The sequence below is a fragment of the Psammomys obesus genome, unplaced genomic scaffold (genome assembly GCF_907164565.1).
Source record: "Psammomys obesus unplaced genomic scaffold, mPsaObe1.curated_primary_1811, whole genome shotgun sequence".
Taxonomy (NCBI): Eukaryota; Metazoa; Chordata; class Mammalia; order Rodentia; family Muridae; genus Psammomys; species Psammomys obesus.
The window spans coordinates 288,727-307,775 of record NW_026590675.1 but is presented as its reverse complement, the minus strand read 5'-3'; the positions used below and the strand labels follow the sequence as shown (position 1 = coordinate 307,775).

The 19,049-nt window shown below is 39.8% G+C and overlaps 1 protein-coding gene across 4 annotated transcripts in view; it reads right to left on the bottom strand.

Annotated features, from left to right (window-relative positions):
• The window catches only part of Pdk3 (pyruvate dehydrogenase kinase 3), an 83,488-nt gene that overhangs the window by 40,110 nt on the left and 24,329 nt on the right, over positions 1-19,049 (bottom strand). For all 4 annotated transcript variants that reach the window (XM_055608241.1, XM_055608240.1, XM_055608242.1 and 1 more), the window contains exons 3-5: positions 17,866-17,937; positions 12,419-12,603; positions 10,165-10,254 (exon numbers count right to left, since the gene is read on the bottom strand). In XM_055608241.1, the coding sequence (XP_055464216.1) occupies positions 10,165-10,254; positions 12,419-12,603; positions 17,866-17,937 (347 nt within the window). The remainder of the gene's footprint in view (positions 1-10,164; positions 10,255-12,418; positions 12,604-17,865; positions 17,938-19,049) is intronic.

Below are 19,049 nucleotides of genomic sequence, written 5' to 3'. Positions count from 1 at the left end.
AATCACATGGTGGTTCACAACCATGTATATGGGATCTGGTGCTCTCTTCTGGCGTGCAGGCATACATCCAGATACAGCACTCATATACATAAAATAAATAAAATTTAAAAAATACACATGTCATATAGACAATAACTAAGTCTAACAGAATAAAGAAAGCCCTTATAAACACGTTTAAAGTTCTCATCAGAACAAAGTACACAAAAAGAGCCATAAAATACTGCAAAGTCAGAAAATACCATTTTAATTATCTTTTTGGTGTGTTTTCCTGTGTATGAATGTAAGCACACATGCCTCAGCAAACAGGAAACTCTAAGGAAAATCTCAAGGGGTTGCTCTTTGCCTTCTACCTTGTTTGAGACAGATGCTTATGTAGGTTCTGGGGACCTAAACTTATCTTCATGCTTGCATGGCCAGCACATTTATCTGCTGAGAGAGCTCTCCAGCTCTGATTTTTTAATTATTTTATTTTATTATTTTATTTTATTTTATTATGTGAGTGGATGTTTTATGTCTAGTGTACTGTGTGCATCCAGTGCTCAAAGAGGCCAGAAGAGGGCATCAGATCCCCCGGGTCTAGAGTTATGAATGGTTATTAGCTACCATATGGGTACTAAAAATTGAACCCAGGGCCTCTGGAGCAGTCAGTGCTTTTAAACTGCTGAGCCACATCTCTCTAGCCTCAAGATTCTTTTCCTTTTTCCTTTTAAGCAAAAACAATAACACACCATTATTTTTATGTGGTAATAACATAAAGATAATCAAATCAACATAATCAGGTTTTTCAAATGGTATTGCCAAACCAAAGACACCTAAAACCTCCAATTATTACCTTCTTAGCAATGCACTATTTTATCAGTCATTTCCAGTTAGAGACATTTGGTAGTAGAACATTATCTCCTGTTAGCACAATCTGAGTAGTTGTTTCCTTAACTGTTTTAAAATTAATCTTGGACTGGAGGGATGGCTCAGTAGCCTCTGTGGGCACCAGGCAATCATGTGGTACACAAAAACACTCACACATATAAAATAAAGTAATAATTATTTTACAAATTTAAACTGAACTTGTTCTGCCTCATCCCTTATGAGCCAAAGATTCAGAGCTGGGAGTGTTGGAACACACCTGGAATCCTAGCACTTAGAAAGTGAAGAAAAAAGGAATCAGGAGTTCAAGATTATCTTCAGCTATACCAAATTTGAGGGCAGCCTGGGCTACATGAGATCCTGTCTTGACAGACCTAAACAAAGAGCAAGACAAAAACAGTTTAGCCCTTGTACTGCACATGCTTGTGCTCACCAGGCCACACCTGATTTGGGGATGACCCTGGTCACCTATTGTGAATGTTCACAAAGACCATACTGACCCATGTGCTCCCTTAGAGAGTAATATCCAGGGCTGGAGAGATGGCTCAGAGGTTAAGAGCACTGTCTGCTCTTCCAGAGATCCTGAGTTCAGTTCCCAGCAACCACATGGTGGCTCACAACCATCTATAATGAGCTCTGGTGCCCTCTTCTGGCATGCAGATGTACATGCAAATAGAGCACTCATATGTAAAATAAAGAAATAAATCTTTAAAAAAAGTAATATCCAGAACCATTATGCTACTTTTTAGAAACCCCATAAGTTACAAAGAAATACAATGCAATATATATTAGTACCCTTCTTGCCCGAAATCCATCCTAAGTGGAATCCACTAGTTTTCCAAAACAATAGATTCTCCGCCTCAGAAACATAGCCAACTGGGAAAGTGCAGACAAAACATCTAACATAAGGACAAGGAATCCCCAGGCTAGCCACAGCCAGAGTATTAAAACCTGTAGTAAGAGGTAAAAACAAGTGAACTGAAGCAATAAAATCTACCTTTTGAAAACTCAAGATGGAATATTCAGGATGACCAAAAGTCAAAAGGGCACTGACTGAGAAATATCACGATGTAGGAAGGCCTAGAGTACTTGGCATTGTGTGAAATGGGCTCAGTCAAGTTAACCAGGGCATACAAAAAAAAAAAAAGGCAAGTAGAGAGGCCATATTTGGCAACTCTAGTTGTAAGATACCCAGAACACAACCTGGTATTTTTGTTTTCCCTATTCCAGTATCTATAGCCCGACTGTAAAGTGTTTCATATTCTGACTATGGGACCTACTCAGTTATTTTAATAAACCTATTTCTGGAGCTAAAGTGAGTTTGTTGCTTGCAACCTGAGGAGGCCAAATTGAAAGCATAAGATATTATTTCTGAGCTGAAATAATACCATGCACTCGGGAGGCCATTTGAATGCTATCATGCTAAGCAATAATAACATATAAAAACGACATGGAAAAGTTAACAATGCTGTGGAAGTCAACATTTGTACCAAAGCAAAGATTTAAATTTGCATCTTTAAAACATCCTCATCACAGCATGTTCCATTTGATTTTCTAGTTTCTTTACTAAGAAAGGAAGGAAAAGGGATACCACAGAAGGTTCCTCCTAACGGATAATAGGAGTTGCTTTACAACACTAATTCTAGCATTCACCACTCTGAGTCTATGATTTACAGATGTACAACGGTAGAGATTAATGTGCGGAATAAGCCACAAGGAGGCCTGCTTAACAGAGTTCTGTATATTCTGTTACTATTATGCTGGGTGCACCCCTACTTCTATGCACTTATACAACTGTCTAGCCAAAAAATAGAAACAGTGTTCCTACCCTTCTACATAAAATTTTTCTGTAGTCTGTCTCAAAAGCCCTCAGTAAGGGATCAGTTTTAGTTCATTAAAACTTGTGAAGGCTGTAAAACACATGAGTACACACACAGACACATAAAGGTACATATACATGGGGTCATTTGGCATGGACATTTAACTATGTTTAAACCATGCAAGCTCTTCAAAGCTAAGAAAGCAAAGACAAAAAACAAAACAAACAAACAACAAAAACAGTGTTCTGGTGGTGCAGGCCTGCAATACCAGCTACTCTGAAGGCTCATGCAGAAGGACAAGTTCAAGGCCTGCCGAGGCTACAGAAATGGGTTCAGAGCAAGCAGGGCAACATAACAAGATCATATTCCAAAATAAAAAAAAAAAAAAAAGAAAGAAAAGAATGTATTTCACTCGTGGAGTATTTGCTTAGCATGTGAGACCCTAGGTTCAATCTCTAGTATTATAAAAAATAAAACACTAAGTGTCATAAATATAGATACTTGTAAACCACCTTGATGCAAAGGAGGGTTGTAATAAAGTTGATTATGTAGATGTGGCTTTGCGGCAGTGTACTCTTTTGTATCTGAAACCACCCTCCAATGTTTTTTAACTTAAGGAAAGAGGCTAATGAGAGATGATAATATTGAAAGATGTCCAGAGGAAGAGAGAGAGTATGTTAGCCCTCCCGCTTCACCTCGTAAGTATGGTGGTAGGGCATGCATGTGTGTATTAGGGAAGTGTAACGATAGGAGTATGGGGAGTGACAGTTACTATGGAGAAATTCACCAAGAATCTAGCCATTAGTTATGTCGCCCCAAATCACACAACAGGAAATTCTACACTTTATCTGCAATATACTAAGCAGAAAAATTTTTGTTTGCTTGTTTGTTTGTTTGTTTTTTCTTTAATGGCCGGGGACTGGTGTATCCACCCACCAGTGACCCAGAGACCCAGGAGAGAAGCAAACACAAATGCCCATCCCCCAAAAAAGTCAGTGAAATGATTCCTAATGATATTATACTATACTCATAGATTGGTGTCTAGCCCAATTGCTGGTATAATGTTCTGTGGCATGTATACAATTTACCCTTGTTCATTTAAATGCTCATTTCTCTCCCCCACTATCTGGTTTCAATCTGGACATTGCATTGTGATGTTTATTCTAAGCATCACAGGCCTCAAGTTTGTGTAAACATGCCACCATTTGTTCTCTGCACTGTCAATAAAACAACCAGCCACAACGCTGAGCAATGGAGAGATAGGGTGGGACATCATGGCCTGGAGGGCAGGAGAAGGAGAGTGGGAGGAGGAAGAGAGCAGAGATCGGCAGGAGAGGTCTTAGAACCCTGAGGAGAGATGAATCAGACCTAAGATATGACTAAAAGCAAGTATAATGTTGGAAATTCTGAGTGGGAGGTAGGTACGAGGACTTGGAGGTTAAGGATGGAGTAACTATTGCCCAGCATTGTGCTCAAGGTTAATTAAGTAAATCTTAGTCTCTGTGTGGTGATTTGGGTATACAGCTGGTTTAGGAATAACTGCTGTTAACTCCAAATAAATCAATAAGTATTAATATTCAACAATACCAAATAATCAACAGAACGGTTTACTCTATCAACTGATAGGAGCAGATGCTGAAACTCACTACCTCACACTAGGTGGAGCTCCAGGAATACTGTGGAAGAGGGGGAGGAGGAATTGTAAGAAACAGAGAAGTCAAGGGCATTAGGAGAACATGGCTCACCGAATCACCTAAGCAGGGCTCATAGGTGCTCAGAGAGACTGGTGCAAAAATCACGGAGCCTGTCTGGGTCTTATAGGTCCTCTGCACACCTGATGTGGCTGTGTAACTTGGTGTTCTTGTTGGGACTCCTAACAGTGGTAGTGGGGGCTGTCCCTGACTCTATTGCCTGTGCTTGGGACCCCTGTTCCTCTTACTGGGTTGCTTCCTCCATCCTTGATATGGTAACTTGTTACGCCATGCACAGTGATGCCCTGAGGGAGATTGCTCCTTTCTGAAGGGAAGCAGAGGAGCAATGGAGCTGGGAGAGGAATAGGTGGTGGTAGGGGAGACTGCATGAAGTGGACGGAGGGGAGGCTACAGTCAGGATGAATTGTATGAGAAGAATTTTTTTTATTTTTAAAAAAATTTTCAGTTTGCTTTACATCCCAAGGGTGTTCCCCTTCTTCTCCCTCCCCACCCCCAGAAAAGAAGAACCCTCTCTCCCCATATCAACCCTCTCTCACACATTGAGTCGTATCAGGCCTGTGCATATCCTCATCCCCTGAGGCTAGGCAAGGCAGCCTGTGCATATCCTCATCCCCTGAGGCTAGGCAAGGCAGCGCTGCCAGGGGGAAGTGATCCAAAAGCAGGCAATAGGGTCCATGTTAGAAACAGCTTCCCACCCCCTCTCTCCAGGCGAGAAGAATTTTTTAAGAGAGAAGAAATCTGTGAGTGGGATGTGCCTGGCAGTGTAGGCCTATAATCCCAGCTATTAAGAAGGTCAAGGTAGAAGGGTCACAAGTTCAAAGCCTATATGAGCTACAGAGTTAAGTTCAAGGCTAGCTTGGTAGCCATGGTGAAACTGTGTATCAAAATAAAAAGTAAAAAGGTCAAGAATAAAGCTCAGTGGTAAAGTGCTTGCCCAGCAAGGCTACTGGCCAAGGTTCAATCCCTAGCACAGCAAAAATAAGCTGTGAGTACTGGAAGAATAAGGAAAAAGGAAAGACTGGAATGGTGAATAAAAAAAAAATAAAAAAAAAAAAACAAAAGCAAAAACAAAGCAAAACAAAAACCAAGGAACACAGGTGTTACATGTTTTTGAAGCCTAAATGTCCCCTAAAGGCCACTAAATGGCCTCCAGTTTGTAATGCTATTGGAGAGAGCCTTAGTGCAGGGATAGGGTGAGAAAGTTAGGTCTCTGATCTTGAAGGAGATGGTAGGACTCTGGCTCCTTTCTTATTAAGTGGGTTTGCCTTTCAGAGGCCCTCTGTGGCAGGTTCCTAACTTGTTTCCTGTTTTCTCCTTCTTCTGATGTCCATCCTCTTTGCCTGTCAGGACGGGGATTGAGCATTTTAGCAAGAGTCCTCCCTCTTGATTAGTTTCTTTAGGTGTACAGATTTTAGTAGGTTTATCCTATATTATATCTATATGAGTGAGTTTATACCGTGTGTGTCTTTCTGCTTCTGGGACAGCTCACTCAGGATGATCCTTTCCAGATCCCACCATTTACCTGAAAATTTCATGATTTCCTTGTTTTTATTGCTGAGTAATAAACTGATTGACCTGCTCTTTGATCACCTCCCCCTGAGGAGGGAGCAGCCTTACCAGGCCACAGAAGATGACAATGCAGCCACTCCTGATGGGACCTGATAGACTAAGATCAGGAGGAAGGAGAGGAGGACCTCCCTATCAGTGGACTTGGGGAACGGCATTCGTGAAGGAGGAGGAGGGAAGGTGGGATTAGGAGGGGAGGAGGGAGGGATTTATGGGGGGGATAAAAAGTGAATAAAGTGTAATTAATAAAAGTTTTTAAACCTTTAAATAAATAAATAAAAGAAGTGGCTTTGCTCTGGCACATATATTCACTGCCACAATATTCTACATTGTCAGAGACTCACAATGATGGGGCCAAGCAATAGTGTACTGAAATTTTCGAAACTGAACCAATATAAATATTTTCTCCTATGTGTGGATTTCCATGGGTATTTTTCCACAGCAATAGAAACCTGGCTGACAGCGAGACTAAGAGACTCAGGCAGAAACTTTCAAGCTTCTGTTTTTCTTTCAAATATGTGTTGCACTATTTTGAATAATCTTTCAGTAAGTTTTTGGTATAAAGCTTGCCACTAGGTGATGTTTAAAGTTTCTGGCCATCTTGAAATAACTATGCACAGGTTAGAGATCAGCATAACAATATCAAGGTGTAGATGTTAGCTAACATATACTAAATAATGGAATAAATGTTGACAGTAACAGTCATAAAACATAAGTTCTTTCAGCTTTTAAGAGTCGTCACAGGGAAATTCTTCCTTGATTTCTACAAAGCATTTTTAAAAAATTGTTTACACGCAATTTATTGAGGAAAACTTTTGAATGAAAATGGACAGTCTAACAAAATAAACACATTAATTCACTCCTTAACTACTATTATGAAAAGCCCTTCCATTAGATTACTGCATATTATGATTGCTGCCAACCCTTTTAAAGCAAGTTCTTCTTTCTAATGAGAAGAAAAAAATGACTCTTGAGTTTTGCATATTAAGAAGTCCTTTGCTGGCAGCCAAGAAATGTGATACATTCCTTAATCTCTTTGTACTACAGAAGGTGTTAAGTTTTGTAAAATTCCTAATACTTATCAAATGCCACTCGTTCTCAGCTATAACCTTCCTAAAAATTAGTCAATGACATTATATTGTAAAAAAAAAAAAACTATAGTAAAGATGAGTATTTTTGAATCTTTATCATGAAAATTTTCAAACATGTATCAAAGCATAAACCATAGTATAATGAAATACCACATACTAATCAAAGCCTCAACTATCCCTTCACATAGGCCCAGTCTTTTATTTCCTATCTTCTGTCTAATTTTGAAACAAATCCCTTTTTCATACTAGGTACAGACATTTAAAAATATCTCTTGAAGCTCCATCTCTAAAGCTATGACTAAAAAGTCATCACTAGCAATATCGCAACTAAAAAAAAAAAAAAAAACCTAGGTAATTTCAATGTATTTTTTTCATTTCCAGTATCTTTTTAAAAATTTATCTATTCTAATTCCATGTACATTAGAGTTTTGTCTGCATGAATGTCTGTATGAGGGTGCTGGATCCTCTGGAACAGGATTTACAGTTTATGAGCTGCCATGTGGGTGGTGGGAATTGAACCTGGGCCCTCAGGAAGATGCAATGCTCTTAACTGTAGAGCCATCTCTCCAGCCCCCTAAAATTTTTAATTTTTTTAATTTTACTTCGTGTGTATGATTGTTTGGCCTGCATGTATGCTGTGTACATATACACGTGGTCAGAAGAGGAGGTCAGAAGCAGGCATTAAAACTAGAGCTATGGACAGTTTTGAGCTGCTATATGGGTGTTGGGAAAAGAATCTGGGTCCTTTGCAAGAATATCAAGTGCTCTTAACAGCTGAGCTATCTCTCTAGGCTACTTTTTTTTGCCGCTTCTTTGTTTTTTATTTGTTTACAATTTATTCATTGTATATCCCGACTGTAGCCCCCTCCCTCAACTCCTCCCAGTCTCACTCTTCTTCCTTCTCCCCATCCAGCTCCTCTAGTCCACCGAACAGAGACTTCTCCTTCCCTGCCATCTGCCCCTAGCTTTCCAAGTCTTATCAGGACTGCCTGGATCCTCTTCTTCTGTAGCCTGGCAAGACTGCATCGCCAGGAAGGGGAGGAGGACCTTCCCTATCAGTGGACTCGGGGAGGGCATGGGAGGAGAAAAGGAAGGGCGGGTGGGATTGGAAAGGGATGAGGGAGGAGGCTATAGCTAGGATACAAAGTGAATAAAGTGTAATAAATTAAAAAAAGAATAATAATAAAAAAAGACTGCATCGCTAGGGGCAAGTGACCAAAGAACAGGTAACAGAGTCCATGTCAGAGACTGCCCCTGTTCCCCTTACTCGGATAACCACATGGAGACTGAGATGCTAATCAGCTATATCTGAGCAGGGGGTCGAGGTCCTCTCCATGCATGGTCTTTAGTTGGTACATCAGTCTCTGCAGGACCCCTAGGCTCAAGTTCTCTTTTTTAGCTTTCTTGGTCTGTTTGTGGGGCTCCTGTCCTTTCTGTGTTTTTCTCCCCCTGCTTCTTCTCTAAGATTCCCTGCACTCTGCCCAAAGTTTGGCTCTGAGTCTCAGCATCTGCTTTGATCCCCTTTTGGGTGGGGCCTTTCAGAGGATTCTCTATAGTAAGAAGGCTCCCATCCTGTTCCTTCTCTCCCACTGCTTATAGAGTCTCTCCTGTTTCCCACTCTGAATGAGATTTAAGCATCCTTTCTAGGGTCCTCCTTGTTATTTAGCTTCTTTAAGTCTGCAGATTTTAGTATGTTTACCCTATATTATATGGCTAATATCTGCTTATAAGTGAGTATATACCATGCATGTCTTTCTGTTTCTGGGTTACCTTACTCAGGATGATCTTTTCTCACCTAGGCTGCTTTTTTTGGGGGGGGGGGAATCAAGGCTGGCCTCAAACTCACAGAGATCTGTCCACCCTCTGCCTCCTGAGCACTGGGATTAAAGATGTATGCCACCACCATACATCTTTGTCCACATCATGCAGCCAGTCCTGATGAGACCTGATAGGTTAGGGTCAGATGGAAGGGGTGGTGGTCCTCCCCTATCAGTGGAGTAGGGAAGAGGCATAGGGGAGAAGAGGGAGAGTGGGTGGGACTGAGAGGAGATGAGGGAGGGGGCTAAAGCTTGGGTAAGAAGTAAATAAATTGTAATAAATAAATTAAAAACTTTTTATTTAAAAAATTTCAGTGTCTAAAATTTATCAAGCCACAGAATATTTACAGATCATCTATGTCTACAGGCCCTTGAAGGCTCAATATATGTTATCAAACAAGAACAGACACATTCCCTTCCCTGGCCTTACATCAATTACAGTTCAAGAGAAACATCATGCATGTATCAGCTGGACCTAGTCACCTTAGAACTGAAATAATGTGAGTAAATGTCTTCTAGGCAAACAGAGACCCAGGCAGCAGCTGGAAAACAATGCACAGACTGTCCTTAGCAGTGGCTGCTGAAGGGCAACCAAGATCCTTGATGAAAACCAGGATGAGGTATGTTCATGTAACTTGTCAACGAGTCTTAAAGTGAGATGAGAAGCAGAGTATGAAATGCAGTCTGGGAAAGGAGACAGGACGGGAGCATGAATCTGCACAAAGTAAAAATGTAAGTACTGAAACCTGCTGGATTACAGCCAGCAAGATTTCCTGACCCAGCATGTAACATTTAGCTTAAATGAGTAAGAGGGAACAGCTATTCAAATTTAAAAATCCCCAGTGTACCATGAATTTATGAGTATCTGGCCTGTTCCACCCTGGGACTGTTGGCATAGTGCCCACCCAGTGACACCCACTTGCTGTACAGCTTCTAACACCAGGGGTACGTAAGAAAAGACACGCAGATCTGGCAAATGTGAATTCGGATTCATCTTATGACAAGGGAATAGTTCAAATGGTGGCATGGCAAAATCTGGAGCTTCCTAAGATGTTTACTGTTTAAGAGAGAACTACAAGTACTACAACTACAAGTAGAAATTGGTGTTTGAGTATTAGAAATTATTCCTCTTTCCTGATCTAGAAAATATTTCATATTTGGATTAAGTGGTTTAGGCCTAACATGGCCTGATAAACCACAGACTGCACAGCAACATAAGCCCACAGCTGAACTGCCTCAAGTGAACCATACTGCTGTTTCTGCATGGTCAGTGACACTGGGTTGGTGTCCTTACCTTTCACCACATCAGCTACATTACAGGTGGGATCAATACTCCCTATGTGTTTAGGATGAGCAGGGTTAGTGTCACCACCAAACAGAAGTGCTAAAAGAACAAAAGAGAAAGAAAGGGATTGAAACATAGCAAGCTGGGACGGTCAAGCACAGAAATGAGTTTCTACATGTCAAAAGGATCTTTTAAGATTCATTTCGGCCTCCACAATGACTTATAATGTAACACAGCTAATGGGTGAGCAAATACATTAGCCCAAAAGGATAAAAGGTGTACTTTAAATCCCAGCAGTCACAGTCAGTAGATCCTAAAGCAGAGGCACGTGTCAGAGGCCCAATTCTTTCTTCCTCAGCTGATGAAAACTAGATCAAGGCACTTCCACGCTTGGCAGATTATCTCCCTGCTCAAGACTTATAGCCATTTATTCCAGTCTCTAAATATTTACAACATGCAGTCTGGGCCATCTGGGCAGCACTGCAAATGCCTCCATCACAGAGACTCTTTTTTGATTCTGTATACACAGACAGTATTTGTTCAAATAATTTTATTATTATTATTATTATTTATTTTTTATTATTAATTACACTTTATTCACTTTGTATCCCCCCATAAGCCCCTCCCCCCTCCCCTACCGATCCCACCCTCCCTCCCCCTTCTTCATGCATGCCCCTCCCCCAAATCCACTGATAGGGGAGGTCCCCCTCTCCTTTCTTCTGATCTTAGTCTATCAGATCACATCAGGAGTGGCTGCATTGTCATCTTCTGTGGCCTGGTAAGGCTGCTTCCCCCTCAGGGGAAGGTGATATTTTACTATATACAATAGTTGAAAATTTTTATTCCTAAGTAAAAGCCTAAAGAAGATGAAAAGAAAAAAGCAATTCAAGACAATTTTTATAGGTATATTATATGTGAAATCAATCAAAACTTGGGAATAACTTAGACTCCACAAAGGGGGAATACCTAAACAAAAAAAGGGAAATAACTGAGATTATGAAAAATGGTAAATATGGGTATATGCCAGTGCATAAATTTCTAAGTTATTAAAAATAGGAAAAACAGAAGTGTATGAGTTTAATCAACAACTAAATCTATGCACACTTATGAGAACACATTCATGCTTAGATAAGGAAATTGCCAGTATCTCAGTAGATTAGCTGGCTAAGTGTTTAGGTTCCCTTTTTTCTATAAATTGTCATGTATTTGTTTCTAAAACATATAAATACATACTTTGTTTTGGGGGGCATTTTTGTTTTTTTTTTCAAGACAAGGCTTCTCTGTGTATGTAGCTTTGGCTGTCTTGGAATTCACTTTATAGACCAGGCTGGCCTTGAACTCACAGAGATCCACCTACTATCTAAATAAATCAAATGAGTTAAAAAACATGTTTTGTCCATTCTCAGATTCAGCAAGGATGACTCCAAATATTAAATATTTTTCCTTAGAATTAAAAAAATGAACCAAGGTGACAACACTGTACATCAGTTAATAAGTTCATTATGTTAAAAGAAGTTTAGATTCCCCCCCCTCCAGAATCACTGTGGAGAATAGATTAAAACCCTCAATGTGGTATCATGAACTAATAATCTTGCTTACTCAGATTTTGCCTATCATTGTGGAATAAAGGGAACTGCTTATATATCCAACATGCTCATTCAATATCCAAGTTTTTACAGAGGAAGACAATGCAGAAAGTCCTGACAAGACCTGATAGGCTAGGGTCAGAGGGAAAGGGGAGGAGGACCTCCCCTATCAGTGGACTTGGAGAGAGGCATGAGAGGAGATGAGGGAGGAAGGGTGGGACTGGGAGGGGATGAGGAAGGGGGCTACAGCTGGGATACAAAGTGAACAAACTGTAATAAAAAATAATTTAAAAAAAAGAAGCAGAAAAAAAGAAAAATGGATATTTGGAAAAAATAATTCCAGATAAATTAAATTACTGAGAAATTAATGCAGCTGCCATTAACACCAGTCCCTTGTCTCCATAGAAATGTAACAGCAGAGTCCTTGAAAGGCAGGCAGTGGTCCTGCCTCTAGTGTAAGCACCACAAATGCCTTCCAAGAATACCTTTGAATCAAGAATACTGATTAACAGATTTTTATAATAGGAAGGATTCACTTAAAAAAAACTGAACTAGAAATGAAATTTCCACAGCTAAAAGTCTAAGTCAGTAAATTAAACATAAAGTAAAATGTAAACGTCAGAAAAAAATCAATGTGGTTACCTTTCTGAATCTAGACCCAACATAACCCAACTTACTGTGCTGGTTAATAAGCATGCGGAAAGAAATGCGGTTGGTATAAAACCGATCCAGGAAATACTGGATGTTACTGCTAATGAATGGATCAAACCCGAACTTTTCCTTGTACTCAATCACGCCTTGGGCCATTGTAGGAACAACATCATTGTGTCTGTTTCTGATATTAATCAGAACGTGGAGAAAGCTGTGTGGGAAGGAAACAAAATGTGGTTTAAGTTTATTTTTCATGGGCTGGAACCCACCTCTTACCTCTGTCTAGTTACCTGCTAGTATTCTTTGTAAGCGGAAACATTTCTTCCCATAGATAGTAAAAGGCAGCAGTCATAAACACTATAACCTGAATCAAGCTTTGGCTTGGGACTTACTATTGAAATTCTCTCAGAACTACACAAAGTAAAACATTCTAGTAAAGGTTTGTTTTTGTTGTTGTTGTTTGTTTAAGTTCAAATACTTTTTAAGGATGCACTGACATTTTAGGGTTCCATAAATGTTTTTTGACTAAAGAATTACAGAACACAACAATGTTTCTCCTGATAACATGAGAACAATCCTGTCAAAGTCTCTAAGGACTGAAAAATGGAGTCATAAAGCAACGGCTTCTTCTATGAATAAATGCCAAACTTTTTGAGCAAAATTGAAATAATTTCCTTACAGCAGTAAAACATAATGGATAAATATAGATACAAAAACTCAATTAAAATAAACGTATTTGCTGGGTACAGAGGGCACATATCCATAGTTCTAGATACTCAGATTCGTAGAGGCCTGGGGTGGGGTACTTGAGCAAAGGTATTTAAAACTAGCCCAGACAATATAGGAAGACACCCATCTCAAAGTCAAACACACAAATCATTTTCAAATATTCTGGCACATTATTTTAAACACGTATAAAGAAGGGACTGAAGAGATGGCTCGGTGGTCAAGAGCACTGGATACTCTCCCAGAGAAACAGGTTTGCCAAGTGGTCTAAATGAAATGGTTCCCGTGGACTCATAGGGAGTGGCGTGATTAGAAGGTGTGGCCTTGTTAGAGGAAGTGTGTCACTGGGGGGGGGGGGGCTTGGGGATTTCAGATGCTCAAGTCAAAGCTCAGTATCTCTCCTTCCTGTTGCCCGACAATCTGGATGTAGAACTCTCAGCTACTTCTCCAGTTCCACATCTACCTCAATGTACCTCAATCTACCTCACATCTACCTCATTTTTCCTGTCATGCTGATAAAACACTAGACCTTTGAAACTGTAAGCAAGGCCCAATTAAATGTTTTTCCTTATAAGAGTTGTTGTGAAGCACCCAAGGAGGCAGAGGCAGGCAGACCTCTGTGAGTTTGACTCCAGCCTGGTCTACAGAGTGAGTTCCAGGGTAGCCATGACTACACAGAACTCTGTCTCTAAAAACCAAGAGCTACTGTGGTCATGGCAACTCTTCGAAGCAATAGGGCATTAACTAAGACACACATGGTGATTCACAACCATTTGTAGGGGAGCTGCCACCCTCTTCTGGACTCAGTGGGCACCAGACACTCATGTGGTACATATTTTGTAGACAAAACACCAATACACATAAAATTAAAAAATTTTCAACATGTATAAAAATACATATGAAATACAGTATTAAGAACAGGGAAATAAATCAAGCAATGAAATCAAATTATGGAGCCAGGCTCAAGTTGAGTAAGTAGGTGTGCACCAAAATTTAATATATTAGAATGTAACAATGCGGGGGCTGGACAGATGGCTCAATGGTTGGGAGCACTGGTTGCTCTTCCAGAGGACCCAGGCTCAATTCTCAGCACCTAGGTGGTGGCTCACAATTGTCTGTGGCTCCAATTCCAGGGGATCTGACACCCTCACATTGATACATACACAGGAAAAATTAATGCATATGGAATAAAAATAAATTATTAAAAATGTTTTTTTAAAGGAAGGTAACGTTGTAAGTCAGTAAAGAAATCATTAAACTGATTAGACCAGAGGGCTAACAATTTAAGTCATATAGCAATTTCAAACCTTAGTTCCCAAGTAAATGAACAATGTAAGAGTAAGACTAGGGAGCTGGCTTGCAGGGGTAAAATGATGAGGATCTGTTTCCATATAAGGGTATGGCAGCACATATCTGGAACCCCACAGCCAGGGGAGTAGAGACAGGTGGCTCCTAGGAGATCACTGGCTAGCCAGTCTAGTCAAAACATCAAGTTCCCTGTTTAGGGAGACAGCCTGTCTTAAAAAATTATGTGAAAGCGATCAAGGAAAACTACCTGATGTCAACCTCTGATCTCCACATGAAAATGCACATATACACATAAACCACATACAAAATTAATTTCTTCTTTAAAAAAACATAAAAATGTTAAGAGTGGAATCAGAAATAATAGAAGAAAATCAGATGAATTAAATATGTAACTCTGGGATAATGAAGGCTGGTCTAAGCTTATTATCAAGGGCAGAAACATGCAATACAAAGAAACAAAGACTATGACTGCAGAATTACGGAAGCACACATTATGAGTAAAAGAAAAAACAAGAGTCCTTACACTTAGTGAAGATGAACATCCTATTGGAAAACTAGGAGAAGGATCTGATACGAGTGGGAAAAATCTATGAAAAAGCAAGCGCAATGCCAATCAATTTACCAGCACAAGAAGCAAACTAAAACATTCTTTATTAGAATGGCAAATAATAACCAGTGGAGGTTGTGTGGAGGTGCTAAATGGAACATTTTCTAAGGGCAATTTAACCAAATATATTTGCAGTCCAAAGAAAATAATTCAATTTCTAGGGTCAATGCTAGGGAAACAACTGGACAAAGTGAGCAGCTGTTTTTAAAACCTGCTTTTCACATACATACACACATACATCCTACAGAGAATGGGGGGTGGGGTGGGAGGGTGCGAGAAAGAGAAAACAAAGGCTGCTTCTAGAGCACTATTTGAGCCAGCAAGATGCCTCAGGGGAGAAATGCAGTGGCTACATAAGCTTGCTGACCTGAGTTTGGATCTCTAGAATCCATGTAAAAGGAAGGCAAAGACCAACACAGGCTGTCCTCAGATCTCCAAACACACGTCACCCACATGTGTCCTCATACACAAACATCTATGCAATCATACACTGAAACCCATGAAAAAGTGTTCTTGAAACTACAAACCAGTCTCAAATCCAACACTAGTGGGTCCAATTGCACGACCTGTATGTAGAGGAATTAATAACATGCCAGGTTCTGGTGGTGGTGCACACATTTAATTCCAGCACGAAGGAGGCAGAGGCAGGTGGATCTCTGTGAGTGCAAAGCCAGCCTGACCCACACCTGAAACCCTGACTGGAAAACGAGACAAAAAAAAGCCCAGGTTCACAATTTTTCCCACAAAATGTTACAATGGGTAATTTTTCATGTAACTCTTTGCAATATGTTTATAAATTAAGCATCTGTAAAATGAAACAATTCATTATAATGCAGGAAAATCTTTACTTGAAGGGATGAGGCTTTTTTAATGGATTAATTCTCAGAATACATCCCTACCTTCCTGGGCTTTTCCGTCTCCACAGTGATGACCAATGTGATTGACATAGATGAGTCCCCAAGCTAGTGATCGCACAGAAGCTCTCACTGAACAGAAAAGGTTGTTACCAGGCCACTAGCTCATCTTTCACCCCTCCCATTTACTAACAGCATGAGGCTTCTCAAATCTCAGCTTCCCAACCTGGCTGTATAAAGTCAGCAAGTGCTCAAAACTCACTGAGTGACAGTTACTGCTGCAAAGACATATCACACACAGGATTCAGGGCTATTTACTTAAGTTGTCCCTGTTGAAAAATTTGTTAGAGAGACAGGACTCAAGAGAACAGCAGCAATTAATAATTATGTACTTCTCCAAATCCATATCCTCAAATGTAGAGCGAGAGGCCAGCTTCATTTTGAGAATTTCAAAATGTGTCTAACTAATGACATAAGGAAACAAAGCTCCTGGATTCAATCCATTTAATGTCAATATGCTAAATGACAGAAGTGACTAGTACCAAGAAGCAACTGTAGGTGTGTCTCTAACCCATTGCTTGCACTTTTCATGTTTCATGGATCCATTAGACAAAATACAACTAAGCTGGAGCTACCTTCTCCTGGCTGGAACCAGCCCTTTTGGCCATATGGTGCAATGCAAAGAACCAGTGTACTAAGGGAAAGGAACAATGACTCATGGCTCTAGCTCTGCTCTGCAGTATCACAACCTTGAGCACATTCGTCCACACCTCTGACCACCATAGTTCCTTGTTTGTGAATTCCCATGCCTCAATTAAAACTCTCCAAAGTTGTTTGTGTAGTATAGTGTTTCCATAGTTCTTTTCATGGAGCATGTCCAAGTCAAGTGTCTACCTCATAATTATGTAAGTCTCTACATACAATAAAAGAGAGCTCTCAGCACAGCAGGACTACCATGAGCATTCACTGTGTATACCCCAAACAGGAAGAAATTAGGGCGAAGGAGATACTTAATTTCTCTTGAGAGAAAAATCTCTACTCACAGTTGGGGTTATGGTTTGCTAGAGAATAAAAATAGAAATACTTTAAGCAATATTAGAATTTAGCAGTCTTTGTGCACAGTGACAGCAATAGAATTCAGGTAGTTATATTTAAAAAAAATACTCTTTTATGCTTCTCCAAAACAAAATCACTACAATTTTCTGAGATCAACATTAATAACCCATTGGAAAATATTTTTTAAGTTGATGGATTAGGTAGATAATTCACGTATATATGTAGGCTACTTGCATTCTTAAAATTACCACTAGATGGAACATTCACTACAATGCTTACTTTAAGCATTGTATTTTATATTAAGCTGGTATCCAGTTCACCTTGAATAAATGTATTAAGAATTGAGTCACAAAGTATTAATTGAAGTTTCATTGTTCTTTGTGAACTATGCTAAATTCTAAATTCCAACTCACTTTTTAAAAATCCAACAATGTCATTACCCATAAGAAAATTACAACTTGTCTAAATTCTAGGGTTTTTTTTTGGTGTTTTCAAATGTGTGTATACTCTGTGGGTGTGTGCATGTTAGAATGTGAGTAAACAAATGTGCATGCACATCCATGTAGAGGCAAGGTTAGTATCAGCTGCCTTCCTCATTCACTATCTACCTTACTTGTCAAAATAGGGTCTCTCATTTGAACCTATTCAGGTAGCTTGGCAAGGCAGCTTCCCTGGGGATCCCCAGTGGGACTCTCAAGCACTAAGCTGACAGGCAAACTGTCACACCTGCCCAGTATTCATCTGACTACCACAGAGCCAGAGCCAGGCCCTCACACTTGTGCAGGGGTCACTCTTAACAACTGAGCCGTCTCCCCAGCCTTGAGTTACAATTCTCGAGGCTGAATAACATGAGGTTCCACTTGTTAAAAAAGTTCTTCTGCCTATAGGTATTTTGATTTAAAGTCACTGGTGTCACACTTACTTATCTAAAACCCGTGGGTCTTCTGGGCTCTTATTTTCATATTCTAAAAGTTCAAGGAAGCTCTGCATGTACCTGAAAAAGAAGAGTTGCCACATTAGCTACCTGTCCAACACCCTTTTCACAATAGTACTTCAAGCTTTCATTCATGTTTGACCCCACTCATATACGCACCTCAAGTGCTCCAAGCTAATTTGATTGCTCCAGGGCATGTTAAGTGGCCCCATCTTTCCCTGGGAGATCTGTTTTTTTCTCCTCAACATTACTCATCAGTTAATAATTACTCATCAGTCCCATAGTCCATAGCTAAGACTATGAACTGTGTGCATCCTGGACACAAGTGTCGACTCAGGAATAAACCTAGTGTTTCAATTCAGGCTGAAAGTACATAGAAGACTTCCTAAATGTCTCTGGGAAAAAAACTGACTTCTCTGCTTTAGTACAGTATGTTCTATGACTATGAAATCTGCAATTTATACAGCTAGTCTGCCAACTGGAAGAAATCTCACCTGAAAACAAAGCCAAGACTATAAAAAACGTAGCTTTGTCACTGATTCCAACTAACAGAAAGTGCTCATCCTATGACTGGTCCTTCTAGTTGTATATGCCAGGGTCGGGTGTGCTTTCTGTTATTACAAATGTATCCTAACTAATATTCCAAGTCTACAGTTGGTTACTTTAAAAGGACACAACTTTTTTGAGAAGAGGTCTCACTAGATAGTCTTGGCTAGCCTCAAACTCAATATGTATATCAAGATGAAATCTATCTGCTACTAACTCCTGCATTCGGGGATTAAAGACATGCATCACCACACCAGGCAAAATGAACATAAGATTCTAAGAAACACCAAAAATACAAGAAGGCTCCCTCTCAGAATAAAATTAACTTCATCAGTATGTACAAAAAATGTATGTCAGAAAAAGATTCTAAATTGATCATGATAGTTCTCAATAAGGGCCAATACAATAAAAATCGTGTGTATTGTAATTCTTGAGTTGTAATAACGTGCTACACATGAACAAAGTTAGGCAGGCTTCCAGCCCTTTCCAAACCAAATAATCAAATAAAAAATGGGGTACAGAGCTAAACTGAGAATTCTCAATAGAGGAACATAGAATGGCAGAAAAACACTTAGAGAAATGCTAAATATCCTTAGTCATCAGGGAAATGCAACTCAGAATGACTC